The 12,872-nt window shown below is 47.0% G+C and overlaps 1 protein-coding gene across 2 annotated transcripts in view; it reads right to left on the bottom strand.

Annotated features, from left to right (window-relative positions):
• Positions 1-10,175: 10,175 nt before the first annotated feature.
• LOC138453241 (b(0,+)-type amino acid transporter 1-like) overlaps positions 10,176-12,872 on the bottom strand; it is a 434,104-nt gene continuing 431,407 nt past the window's right edge. For both annotated transcript variants that reach the window (XM_069605901.1, XM_069605899.1), the window contains exon 6: positions 10,176-10,501. In XM_069605901.1, the coding sequence (XP_069462002.1) occupies positions 10,262-10,501 (240 nt within the window). In that variant the 3' untranslated portion in view covers positions 10,176-10,261. The remainder of the gene's footprint in view (positions 10,502-12,872) is intronic.

The raw sequence follows: 12,872 nt of genomic DNA, 5'->3' as shown, positions 1-12,872 counted from the left end.
TCTTCCCCCTTGATCCGGTGGGTTACAACCTCACATGTTAAAGCCCCTTCTACGGATGCAGCAGGCCTTTCTCTCCTTCTCAAGGCATTGGCCGTACTGTGGGAATAATCGCTCTGTTTTCTGCCGTGTATGCAGCTCTCTCGCACTGCCACTGTTGGCCGCCGGTGTTGAATGCCTGAGATAGGCTCTCTGTGCGTTATGATCTATCCGGGGGTCTTATGCCGGCCGTTCCCGGCCGTATATATTTGCCTTGTTGTGGTTGGGTGATGCGTTTGGCCTTTGCCAATGACTATCGGTCTGCGGGTTGGGGGTGGGCCTCTTTCCCCCTCCTTGTAGCGTTACTACATGGTGGGGGCTTTCCTTCTCTCCCCTCCATTTGTGCGGCCTTTCTATGCTATCACGGGTTGGCCGGAGGTATTTTAACCTGGGGACATTTCAATTCGCCTCTCCGCTTCCCTCAGAGGTCATATGCTAGCCGCTCTGCTGTGCCGCTCTCTTTTTCTCTATCTTGCCTCTTCATTGGGGTTATGTCCTCCCGCGTATGCTAGCTGGAGACCACTGCCTCCGCTGTCATGTGGGTGGCCACGGCACCGAAAGGTCCTCAGTGGGTTTCGTGTTGTTGGCTCGCTGAGTGCGGGGGCGGTCTGTATGTGTCTTCCCTGTACACTGTGACTAGGACTCCAGGGGGGGAGGCCTTGCTTGCGTTTTTTGCACTCCCTCGCCCGCTTCACCCGTTCCTCGGCCTCTGCGTTCTCCTCCCTGGCTCACCTGCTGTCTCTCGCCCGGCTTCCTGTCCACACCATCTTCCTTGCCACGCCACTCTCCTGTTTGCTGCACTAGTGTGGCGACCAGCTCACTTTGCAGCGTCTCGGAGATTCAGGCATCCCTTTGCTTCAGATGGCACCGGCTGGTCTGCTCCTTTGATACTATCTCTGGCTCTGTCCTCCACGCCACAGTCTGCTCGCCTGTCACCTGCAGATGCTCGCCCGATCGCCTGCTTCTCGGTTGCTCGTCAGAAGGCCAGCTGGGTTTCATCTGCCATCTTGCCTGCTGCTACGCTGATTTATTTTGGCTGATGTATGCCAGTTTCTTGGCACGTTACTTGACCAGGTTCACCTCCGAACGTTCTCTGCACCTTCTGACACCGTTCCTTAGTATTTCCCTTATATTTTATAGCAAATCAGGCCAGTTTGACCCATTTGTCTGCAGGATCTCTCAGGAGATCTGAGGTGCTGCTGCTCACTGCATGCCTGCCAAGCCACGCCCCTGTTTAAATAACAAGGTTATCTTCATAAGTTAAGTATTTTAATTGCAAACTACTTTAAACTGGGTTTGGTTTAACATGAGCATGCATTGGGTGTCCTATTAAAGTAAACAGTTTATTTATAACGGTATATTTAAGAAAGTGAAAGCATATTTCTCTCTGGTGTGTTAAATAGGATGTTGCCACAGAAAATAACATCCTCCCAGAAAGGAAGTGTCTTGCTGTAAGAAATTCAGCCTGTGAATTATTATTGTTCTTTTATAACATACTTAATAGTGGTTTCTAAGTGGATTTGAACCTGTGTTGCGCTGAGATGTATTGCTTCCTTGCCCCTGAGCTATCCTTCCTCCCCATTGTATTGTTGATTCCTTGTCTGCTTTTTAAGTCAGAATGTTCAGAAGGCAGTCAACACCAGTAGTTATTGACTGCACTCTGAACATTCTAATTGGTTGAGAGGGGGTCAATAACGATCTCCATGTGCTAATAATTATTATATGAGATATCTTCTATAGAACTGTACACCAGTCTGTCCCTGTATCAGATCACTTGGTAACAGTTATTACAATTACTAGTATTATTACCCACGTTTATCATACTTAGTTTGCGGCCTCAGAAGTATTAATGCATGAGTTAGCCTGACAAAGTTTTCAAAATGTGTCTGTGTGGTGCTTCTCATCAAAGAGCTATTTGTCCTCTGGCAGTATTATTTTTTTTTAACAATTTTATTTTAAATCGGTTACACAAATGGCGATAATGTATAAGTACATGACATAGAAAATACCATATCACAGATGTTGTTCATGATTAAGTGGGCTTACTCAGACCCCCTTCGAGCCCCCCCATAACTGCCCTCCACCCTCCATCAATGCACGCATTTCTCTGGCCCAGCAGTTTGAGGTCATTCACTTCCGGACCGGCATTATCCTGTAGGGCCCGTCGAATGGATCGAGGTTTATGAGTCTGTGCTGGAAAATTCAGGTCGTACTCTATAAAATGTCTGTAAACCTGTGCAGGAGGCTTGCTTTGGCTGCCGTGACCTTTTCCTTCACTAAAATGTCCCAGAGTTTGATTCACCATGGCGTGATTGAGTGGCCCTCAGGGGTTTTCCAGGTGCGGCGAATCGTGATCCTCCCTGCTACTAAAATTTGTGTAAGGAGCTTGGTGGTTTTCCCTGATCTAGGGTAGGATCCTGGCACCGGTGCACCAAGCAGGATTACTTCCAGCTCTCCGGGAATTGTCACTTGAGTGATGCTTTCTATGGCTGAAATGCGGTGTACCCTGAAGGTCTGCACAGCGGGGCAGGTCCACCACATATGAAAATACGAGCCAAGCTGTCCACATTTGCGCCAGCATTGAGGCATGAGAGATTTTTGGAACTGGTGAAGGCATACTGGGGGTAGTACCAGCAAAGGAGCAGTTTACAGGCGCATTCCTGGTTTGTGATACAAAATGAAGAAGAGTGGTTTCTGGACCATATGTCTACCCAGGATTGATCTTCCAAAGGGTGCCCCAGATCCAATTCCCACTATGCCATATATGAGGGCTTTAGAGAAAGCACATCTTCTTGGAACAGTTTATAGAGGCTGGAGATCCTACCTCTCACTGGAGTCCCCTGTATAATAAACTCGATAGGGCTGAGATTTCGTGTGGCCCCCTGTCGGACTAGGGGGTGAGTACACCAGTGCCTGAGTTGAGAGTACAAAAATCTGTCTGTTTCGGTCAGCTGAAAGGTCAATTTACAGTTTTTGAAATAGCAGGTTTGGCCATTTTTTAATAATTGTCCCAGGAGTTCTAGCCCTCCCTTGGCCCCATTTCTAAAGTTCGAAGGATGAGACCCGGGAGAGAAGGTCGAATTATGAAAGATTGGGGTGTTTGGACCCAGTTCTGTATACTAAGCGTATTTTTGGTCGAGGCGAGGATCCCCGGCCAAGTCCTCTGCAGCGGGGAGGGAATGTACGGGAGAAAGATGGAGAGGAAGCAAGAGTCAGGACTACTCCAATTACACACCAATTACACTCATTTCGGGGGTCCTGTCATCGTGCACCAGGCCTGGAAGCACGCCAACTGTGACGCCACTTGGTATTTACGCAGATTAGGGACTCCCAGACCTCCCAGATGGGGGCTGCCCATCATTACTTTTTGGGATATTCTTGCTTTTTTCCCCTTTCCGTATAAACCGGAGCATTTTCTTCTGCAACTGCAGGGGGGAGGGGTATACTGGGATTGTGGTGGGCAGAGAGGAGCAGAAGTAAAGGAACCATGGGAGAGGATTCCTCTTGCAGGGGGTGATCCGCCCAATAGGTGATATCTCCTGGGAAGACCACCGTTCGAGATCTTTTTCTAGCTCTTTAAAGAGAGGGGGGAAGTTTATTGGATAAAAGTCCTTTGGACAGGCCGGGATACGGACCCCTAGGTAAGGTATAGATTTCACATTCCACTGAATGGGGCATAGAGGCTTAAGAGCCTCCAGTTCTGTGGGTCCCAGACCCAAACCCAGGGCTGCAGATTTCTCAAAATGAATAGCAAACCCTGCGACCTCACCAAATCTGCGTAGCTCTTGGAGGGCGGATATTAATGAGGGACCGATGTTTATTATCGACAGCAACACGTCGTCCGCATAGAGCAAAATCTTATGCTGGGAGGTGCCAATTGGCAGACCTTTAATGTCGGGTCCATGCAAACCCGCTGAGTGAATGGCTCCATTATCAGGGCAAACGGGTCAGGGGAATGGGCTCCGATAGATTATGGTTCACTTGTAAAGAAGTTTTCAGGGATCGGTAGTTGGCCAAAACAATACGCTTGGGCCAAAATGAAAGGCCTCCAGAGTGAGCTGTAGAAAGGAACAATCTACTTTATCAAAGACTTTGGATGCATCTAAAGCCAGCAAAGACAGTTTATGTGAATCTTGGGTCGCTATATCCACTAAGTTTAGGGCTCTACGAATATTGTCCCCCGTTGACCTGTTCGTTATAAACACTGTTTGATCAGCATCAACTCATTTAGGGAGAATGGATGCTAGGCTGTTTGCCAGGATTTTTTAATAGATATTACCATCGATATTTAATAGGGAGATGGGTCTGTATGAGTTATTGTCTCTGGGGTCTTTAACAGGTTTAAGCAGGAGGATGGTGACAGATTCCTGCATGGAAGGAGTGGCAGAGCCTGCTAGACCGAAAGAGTTAAAAAGGGCCATCAGTGGGGCTATCAGCTGGGGTCGAAACACCTTGTAAAACCTTGTTGTGTATCCATCTGGGCCCGGGGCTCTGGGCTTAAGGGATTTGATGGCTGCTTCCACCTCCTCACCTGTAATCGGGCCATCCAGTCCCTCTCTGTCGAGCTCTTCGAGATGTGGAAGGGAGGCACTTTGCAGATAGTTTACTTGGTCTGATTTATCACGAGGGGTCGCTGACATCGTCTCGACGAGGTGTGCCGCAGCCAATTGTAACTTGACTTGTTCGGTGAAGTAGGTCTTGCCGTGAGGATCTCGTGGGCTCACTATGGTGTTTCCTTTCTTCGCCTTGGCCAATTTCTCACCCAGCAGTTTGTTTCCTTGTTATTTTTGCCGTAATAACCGTGTTTGGATCTGGCCAACAGCTGGGCCGTCTCTTCTGCATAGTGGGCTTCCAGCTTCTTCCGTGGTATTTGTAGGGAACAATGGGCTTTCGGGGACCAGCCTTTCTTATGTTTGGTCTTGGCTTTTTGGACTTCCGCTTCGAGCTTCATGTGGGTCAGCTGTTTACTTTTCCGATATGCCGCCCCGTGGGCGATCAGCTCTCCCCTGACTATGGCCTTCATGGCATCCCAGGTATTTGTATTTGCATTTTATTTATTTATATAGCGCAGCCAGGCCCAAGGGCATCCGGGAGCATATCTTGGCATAGTAAGTACAGTACAGTAAAGGTTACAGTTGGGATAAAACAGTGTACAGGAAGCACCAAGTATCAGGATAACTTAGTCAGGTGAACGCAATATATACAGTAGAAATATACATAGTATACAATATGATGTGTAGCAATATCTACAGTTAGCATGACATAAATACAGACGCTAGGCAAGTAGCAAACCGAAAATGTCCAATGGTGGAATTAGGCATTTAGGCATGTGTAGTGGATAACCACAGTTTGGCTCTTTGTTTGAAGAGGGTAGGAGAGTGTTCAAATCTGATAGTTAATGGAATCGAATTCCATAATTTGAAAGCGAGGACTGGGAAGCCAACTCCCCCGGCTTTCTGCAGTTTGTATCTAGGGATGGTCAGGCAATGTGCTTGAGCCGATCTGAGTAGCCGGGTAGGCGAGTAGTGGGAGAAACGGGAGGAAAGATAGGTGGGGGCCTGATTGTTCAGGCATTTATGTGTGAGGGTAAGAGATTTCAGAAAAATTATTTCTGTTACTGAGAGCCAGTGTAGGCTTCTCCTTGTTTCAGAGATGTGTGAGGATCTGGCGATGTTGAGGGCAGCTCTGATGGCGTTATTTTGGGTAAGCTGTAGTTTGTTCAGTTTACGTTGGTTAGACCCTAGATATAAGGCATTACAGTAGTCCAGTTTGGACATAACCAATGTCCTGGCCAGGATAGTACATTTCTTTGTGGTAAGGAACGGGCAGCATGCTGTGATAAGCTTACATGTGTAAGCGGATGCCGAGACAACTACGTTTGTTTGACTATTAAGTGATAAAGTGGAGTCGAGGTAGATTCCTAGTGTTTTGGTGTCAGAGGAGACTTTAATAGAGTTACCATCAATGTTGAAGGTTTTTAAGGCAGGGTCAAGTCTATTCAGTCGTTGCTGGGAGCACAGGATGAGGAGCTCCGTCTTGTCATCATTAAGACAGAGCTCATGCTGGGCCATCCAGGCTTGGATGACTTGATAGATGTCGTTCAAGGCTTTTGAGTCCACTATGTAGTCACCTGTGATTGGAATGAGTATCTGGGTGTCATCAGCATAGTTGGTGTATGTGACACCCAGATAATCAAGTACATCAAACAGAGGTTTAGTAAAAACGTTATAGAGCGTTGGTGAAATGCATGAACCCTGAGGAACCCCGCAAGGCACCGGAGTAGGCTCTGCTGATTACCTGGGGACGTGTCCTCCTCTGGGTTCTCTTGGAAGTTGTTCCGAATCACCTTGGCTATGGCATCCCTCAGTGGCATGTCATTCAAGATTGGGCCATATAGCCATATAGACTCCAGTGGGGTCGGCAGGGGGTGCCTGCAGTTCAATCCAAGGGTTTTTAGGTGCCATCCACCTTGGAGCCAGGCATGGACCGTGTGACGCCCGCTGTAGACACATTCTGTTTGTTCCCTATTACCTTAGCTTCTCTTGGGTCAGGTGATTGGGACCTCGAATCTGAAGTGACATTGGTTGATGCAATGTTGATGACTTCTTGCGCCTGGATTATTAGGTTGCTGGAGTCATTCACCTTGCATTCCGACCTTTCTGGACATTTGTCCAGGCCGTCCACCTCGCTTTAGGGGGGAGTTCTTCTATGCCTTCAGAAGAGTTAATGGGGTAGCCATCTCCTCTCTCCAGTGGGGTGGGGTTTAGGATCATTTCTGCATCTTACAGATGTGCAATTGTTCAGGAGGCCGCTTTGTAGGATAATTCGAGTGCAGTGGGGAACAGCCAGTGATATCTAACTTTCTGGTCTCGGAGGAATAGCGTTAATGGCCTCAGGGCCCTCTGCTTCTGTATTGTTGCTGCGGCTAAGTCCTGAAAGATTTGCAGGGGGGACCCCTGAAATGACAGCTCATCTCTGGAGCGCCCCACTGCCATTATTGCCTCCTTGGTTGTGTAAAAGTGGACTCAGGTGATCACGTCTGGGGGTGATCCGTCTCCAATCCCCTTCGGGGGTGCAATCTGTGGGTGCGAGCCAGTATAAATTGAGATTTTTGAAGATGCGGAAGGATAGATTGGAAGAGATCCCCCACATATACCGTTAGGTTTTGGTCCTGGACCGAAGCAGGGACCCCCCTTATACGCAGGTTGGTTCATCGGGCCCTGTTCTCTACATCCTCCAGCTTGTATTCCAGGATCTCATTTCTGTCTGTCAGGGTCTGGATCTTATGTTGCGCCTCAAGAAGCGTTGCTGAGTTTTCCTGCGTCAGGTCCTCCATCTCCCCCACTCTCTGTTCTACTCCAACACCCTCTGATCCGTACGCTCATGTTTGGTGGTGGGCTCCGACATATAGGATTGAAATTCTGATTTAATGTCCATCATAAAGGCCTGGATGTCGTCCTTAGTAGCCAGTTGACCAGCGCCCCCAGGCAAGGCCTGAGGTGAGGATATAGGTGTCTCTGATTTCATTCCCTTCTCTGCCAGGAGCAACATGGTGGAGATATCTGCGTGCTTGGGAGTCTTGGGGTGTTTCGACAAAGCAGCAGGATTCTGGAGTGCTCTGCCGGGATCCTCCTAAAATGCGAAAAGTAAAAGCTGCAAGAGGCCCCTCCAGAACAGGGGGCGTCTACCCCTCCCTGCCTCTGTGACCCTTGTCTCTTAAACGCAGAATCGACGTGTTGGTGTTATTATTGCGGGCTCCAGTAGTATTGTTGCAGGCACCAGCCCGAAGTCAGCTGCGGGAGGGTTTTTTTTTGTTTCTCCAGCATGGCCAGTGCTTATGTTGTGTGGGGGAGCAGACCCTCTGCCTCCCGTTCTGCTCAGTTGTGTATTAATTCCTCAACTGTTATTGTGCACCGCTCCTTCCAGACAATGAGGGGGGGATGTTCTGTGCCCTGGATTCCCTGGTTTACTTCATGCGGGGCAGGCACCCCCTCCTTCAAAGCGAGGGCCATGTCCTCCTCAGTTGGGGCCCAGGACTGCTTTACCCCGCTTCCGCTTTGCTTACCCCAGAACTCACCGTGGGCGCCCCCGTGTGCATTCTGTTGTGTTGCTTCCATGCTGCTGCCTTGCAGCGTTCACTGGGGGCGCCCTTAACGAATGATGCAGTGTCTCATGGGGATTCCATGTGGAACGGATAACCAGTCAGGGTGCTCCCTCCCCGCCTGGAGAGACCAGCCGTCCCGGGGGACCACCCGTCTCCAGGCTGCTGAAGCTGTGGCCGCCCTTGCCGCATGTCACGCCCGGGAGCCGGGTTCTGCTCTTCGGTGTAGTGCCGGAGGGAGAGGGATCAACTTTCGTGCTTCTTCAGTCGGAGGGTGTTCCGATGACGCCACAGCAACTGTGGGTCTCCAGTTATGGGGTCTGATCTGCCCGCCGGGGCCGAGGAGTGCCAATATTTATTCATTGTTGGGGTCCTCACCGCTCCGGACCTGCGTGTCATGATGGAAAGCGCCTCCTCTCCATGCCAAAATGTCCGCCTGCCATCTTTGAGTTTCAGACGCAGCCGGGCGCTGTTTTTCAATGGCTGCTTGTCAATTGCTCACCCTGCAGCCAGAAGTGCTCAGGCTATTTCAGTCGCCATAGCTGATGCCACTGACCCGTTTAGATTACGGGAGCTGCCTATTTTCGCATAAACAGCGGGCTTCCCACAGATGCCGTTGTTGGAGAAACCACATCGATGGTGCTCCAGGCCACGCCCCCCTCTTGCAGTCTTAATGTGCAGCATTACATTTTTGGAGTGTTCTGGAAGCTTAACATAGAAGTGATGTACTGTGTAGCTGCATAGTTGCGAATGACAGATTATAGGGCTTTGGAAGGCCTTTTCACCCTTCAGATTGAGAGTCACAACACTTTGTACTCTTCGTCTACAGCATGTAGGCGGGACAAACATCCAGATCCCTCAATCTTAGTTCAGGAGTGAGAAGTATGCCTCTGCAAACACCCCCTATGATTTCTATCAACATCTGGAAGGATGGGCCAGGCATCATCTGCTTGAGATATCATTTAACTTTGCAGCTCTGGAAGGACCTGTCCTAAATTATGTTAATAAGCTTTTATGCTGCTCTCATCAGGCATTGCTAACTTGCCTGCGATGAACCAAACTGTGGTCTGAGGGAAAAAAAGAGGGTCCATATAATGAAGACACCCTATTCTCCTTGGACTCCTCTTTCTGATTACAATGAAGTAAGTGCTGTCATGATTTTAGTGCACAATGCCGTTAGTTTAATGTGTGGCGTGGCTACCGATAAATAAAACACGCCCCTTTATTTCCATCCCCACCCTTCTGCCCCTTACGTCATATTCTGTCCCCCTGTCTTCCTACAGAACAAGCACAGTGGGGCTAGTGCTGTGAACGTTACATTCTCCCCCTCAATTAACTATTAACTAGTTCATTACCTCGATCCACCTCTTTGGTTGATTTATCGTTCTTCGAGGAAGTTTCTCTTCCAACACAGGTTGACTGTTGCTGCATCCGCTTGATGTCTCATCTGTTCATTGTGCGACTTTTCTTCATCACCAGTGTACCCGGCTATTTCCTGGTCATTTGTAGATTGAGTTTCTGCTCTTTCCATTTCTCCTCCACTCTTGGGCACTGTTCTTAATGCAGAAAAATGGAACTAAATAAGGCCCTAACTGCTATGCAATGTGTGTTAGCAGAATTCTAATACAATCAAGAACACCTCACAAACAATGTGAATACTACCAAATGTACAAAGAAACAGCATATCTATGAAGCACCTAAATGAAAATAAGGAAAGGTCAGAGGTCACTTAACAAATACAAGAATTGAGGACATTCCTTCAAAACTCTGATGGTTTCAATAGGGCAAATGTTTTTGTATATTGTCCATTTACACTTGTGTTACATTTTATTAACACACATCACTCCATGCCACTGTTTGAGACAATGCCTGCAATAATGAACTGCTTTGGGAGCAACAAAATAGCTGCAATTATGTTTTCCACCTCAGCACAATTTAGACTCTCATAGATTATATATACACACATAGTGACGTGATTGCATACATCATTTCACGCATGCTCCTAAATGAACATCAAAACATATTTTAATTTGTTGTTTTATTATAAAATAGGTATGTTTATTTTGATGCTGTACACTCATTCTTAAGACACACTTTCCAACAAAAAGCACTCCAGATCATTGGTCATTTATCATCTTGAAACCTTTCTGTCGGAGCAACTTCTAGGAGGAGCTGGAGATGCAAGGTAGCTTTCTGCAGGAACTCTGGATGTAGTTTGTAATGGACAAAAGGAATGTAAACAATGATGCCACTCAAAGCAAATAAGAAAACATAGAGGAATTCAATCTGCGGACTGTCGATGACGGGAGCGAGGACCAGGTAGACCGATATAATCAGAAACAGGATCGGAACTATGATCGGAACCTGCAAAAGAAAGTATATCACAGGATAAATGGCAGGGACCTCGGACCTGGATAGCCACCTCTGGCGCTTACACCTCCACCCAATCACTTTACAAGCACAAATGTTGCATCACTTGCTATGATTAAGAATGTTGGTTAACAAAATAAACAAAATAAGAGTTTAAACCAATTGGAAACATTTCTCAAGATTTGTACAGCTTTATTAAGCTCTTGAAAGTGGGTGAAAGACGGTATGCTGGTGATTTACCAAGCAAATACAATATACAAATAAATACATATTTTGACCATAATTTGAGATATCGTATGTTTGGTGGACTACGAGTTTGAAGTGAGTTCTCATTGGAGCAATGATTCTTCAGAAACAATAACATTCATGCTGTATCTTTTGGGAAATACATCTCACAAGTTATTGATTTTTTGATTGATAGTTTATTTGTATAACGACTATACACAATAGGCCTCATTACACGGTAGGCGGTAAGGGATTACCGGCACCGGTAAGGGCACCAGTGCCGGTAATCCCTTACCGCCCTACTACGAGGTCCCTTAGCGGGTCCCTTCCTTAACGCCAGGTCTGACCTGGTGTTAAGGATGGGACCCGTTAAGGGACTTCAGAGCTAACAACGGTACCGCAAATTGTGGTACCGTTATTAGCTACTTCCCCATTCCCATTGAGCCCTATGGGGGCTCAAATGGGAATGGGGAATGGTTCCCGGAATGGGGACTTACCGGGTTCTCCAAGGTCGGAATGACCCGGTAAGTCCCTATTCTGGGAACACGAACCCAGAATGCAGTAAGGGGGTAGCCATGGCGCTAATAGCACTATGGCTACCGCCTACCGTGTAATGAGGCCCAATGTGTTTCAAAGCGCTTCAAGTCAAGGGAGGGAGCAAGGGAAAATACAGTGACATTCTACAAGGCCTTGAGGCATTAAGAATGTGAAATGACTATCGTACTAGGCCTGGTGACATTTCAGATAGTGCAAGAGCTATAACAAAGATTAGGAGGAGGGGCTGGGGAGGTAGGAGATGAGACAGACAAGCAACTACCGTACTAGGCCTGACGACATTTCTGGTAGAACCGGAGAGTTGTCACGAGGTGCAGGGGGTAGGAGGAGGGAGGTGGAGAGCAACAAAACAAGTGACTATCGTTCTAGGCCTGACAACATTTCAGGTAGTGCTGGAAGAGGTGGAAACAAACAAGGAGGGAGGGGGAGGAAGACAAACAGCTACTATCGTACTAGGTCTGATGACATTTTGGATAGAGTAAGTGCAAAGAGTATAGAACGGGTGAGGTTCCAATACATCTGAACTTCAAAACTGCAATGTTCAGCCAGTAGATCTGCATCACTGTTCTCATCTAAGGCTGTTCCTGGGGGCTATGGTGGACTAGACATAACGCCAGAGTAGTCCCTATTAATATTTCTCTGTTGATATTTGGATCTACCTTGTCCTTTGAGGATGAACTTTGAGCCCCACAGAAAGATAATTATGTGTAAAACAAATTGCAGTAAAAACATAGTATGGCTTTGTGTAAAACAAGTTGTTTCACAAATGTATTAAAGTTTCTTTTAATTGAAAAAAAAGGAATCTGTTCCTAGGTTAATGACTCCCAGGCCAATCTACACTACCAGTTCCTATGCTTTGCATACCCGCTCTGTCATCCTCTTTTTGTATTAAGTACTGTCAGGAAGCAGAACACTCCTCCGTAGTAAGCTTTAGTCTTGGATGCTATTTGTTGAAAAGTGTATCAGGCATCCGGTGGTGCTCCAGCTATTGAACTGCCACTTTGTAACAGGGCTCTTCTTATTGAAGTTGAACTGAAGGACTCGATCAGGGGAGAAAGTGAGCAGCGGTAGGAACCGAACATGGCACGTGAAACTGCATGCCACTAGATGCAATGCCTCCGTTGGTATTGTACAACATTGATACAGTATTATAAATGATAATGAAAGACCCTCAGAGGTGTTAAAAATCATTTTAATGTTGTGTTCAATAGATGGAAATTAAAAGTAGACTATTTTAGAGTAAAGGAAAAGCGTATTTGTATGTTGTGCAAGGTTTTACATGCATATACAATTTGAGAAGGCAAGCAAAACAGATGAACCTGTTTTGCATGAGAATGTGTTTTTTAGTTGCTGTGAACCATGCAACTGTTGAAAGCTGTTTAATAACAAAGAAGACGATAGTGGCACAGATGTGTGTTGCACTAGTAGAATCAAAGAGAACGATGATTTCAAGGCGATAGGCAATAAAATGTAAGTGGCGTGCCATGACACCTTCTTTCCATGTATTGACAGACCAAAAAGCATGATCGCTAAATGCAAATGTACATACTTGTGGAAAAACCTATGACAGCTATGAGTAAGCAAT

The sequence above is a fragment of the Ambystoma mexicanum genome, chromosome 4p (genome assembly GCF_040938575.1).
Source record: "Ambystoma mexicanum isolate Mex_15411 chromosome 4p, UKY_AmexF1_1, whole genome shotgun sequence".
Lineage (NCBI taxonomy): Eukaryota > Metazoa > Chordata > Amphibia > Caudata > Ambystomatidae > Ambystoma > Ambystoma mexicanum.
This window is presented reverse-complemented; position numbering and strand designations above follow the sequence as displayed.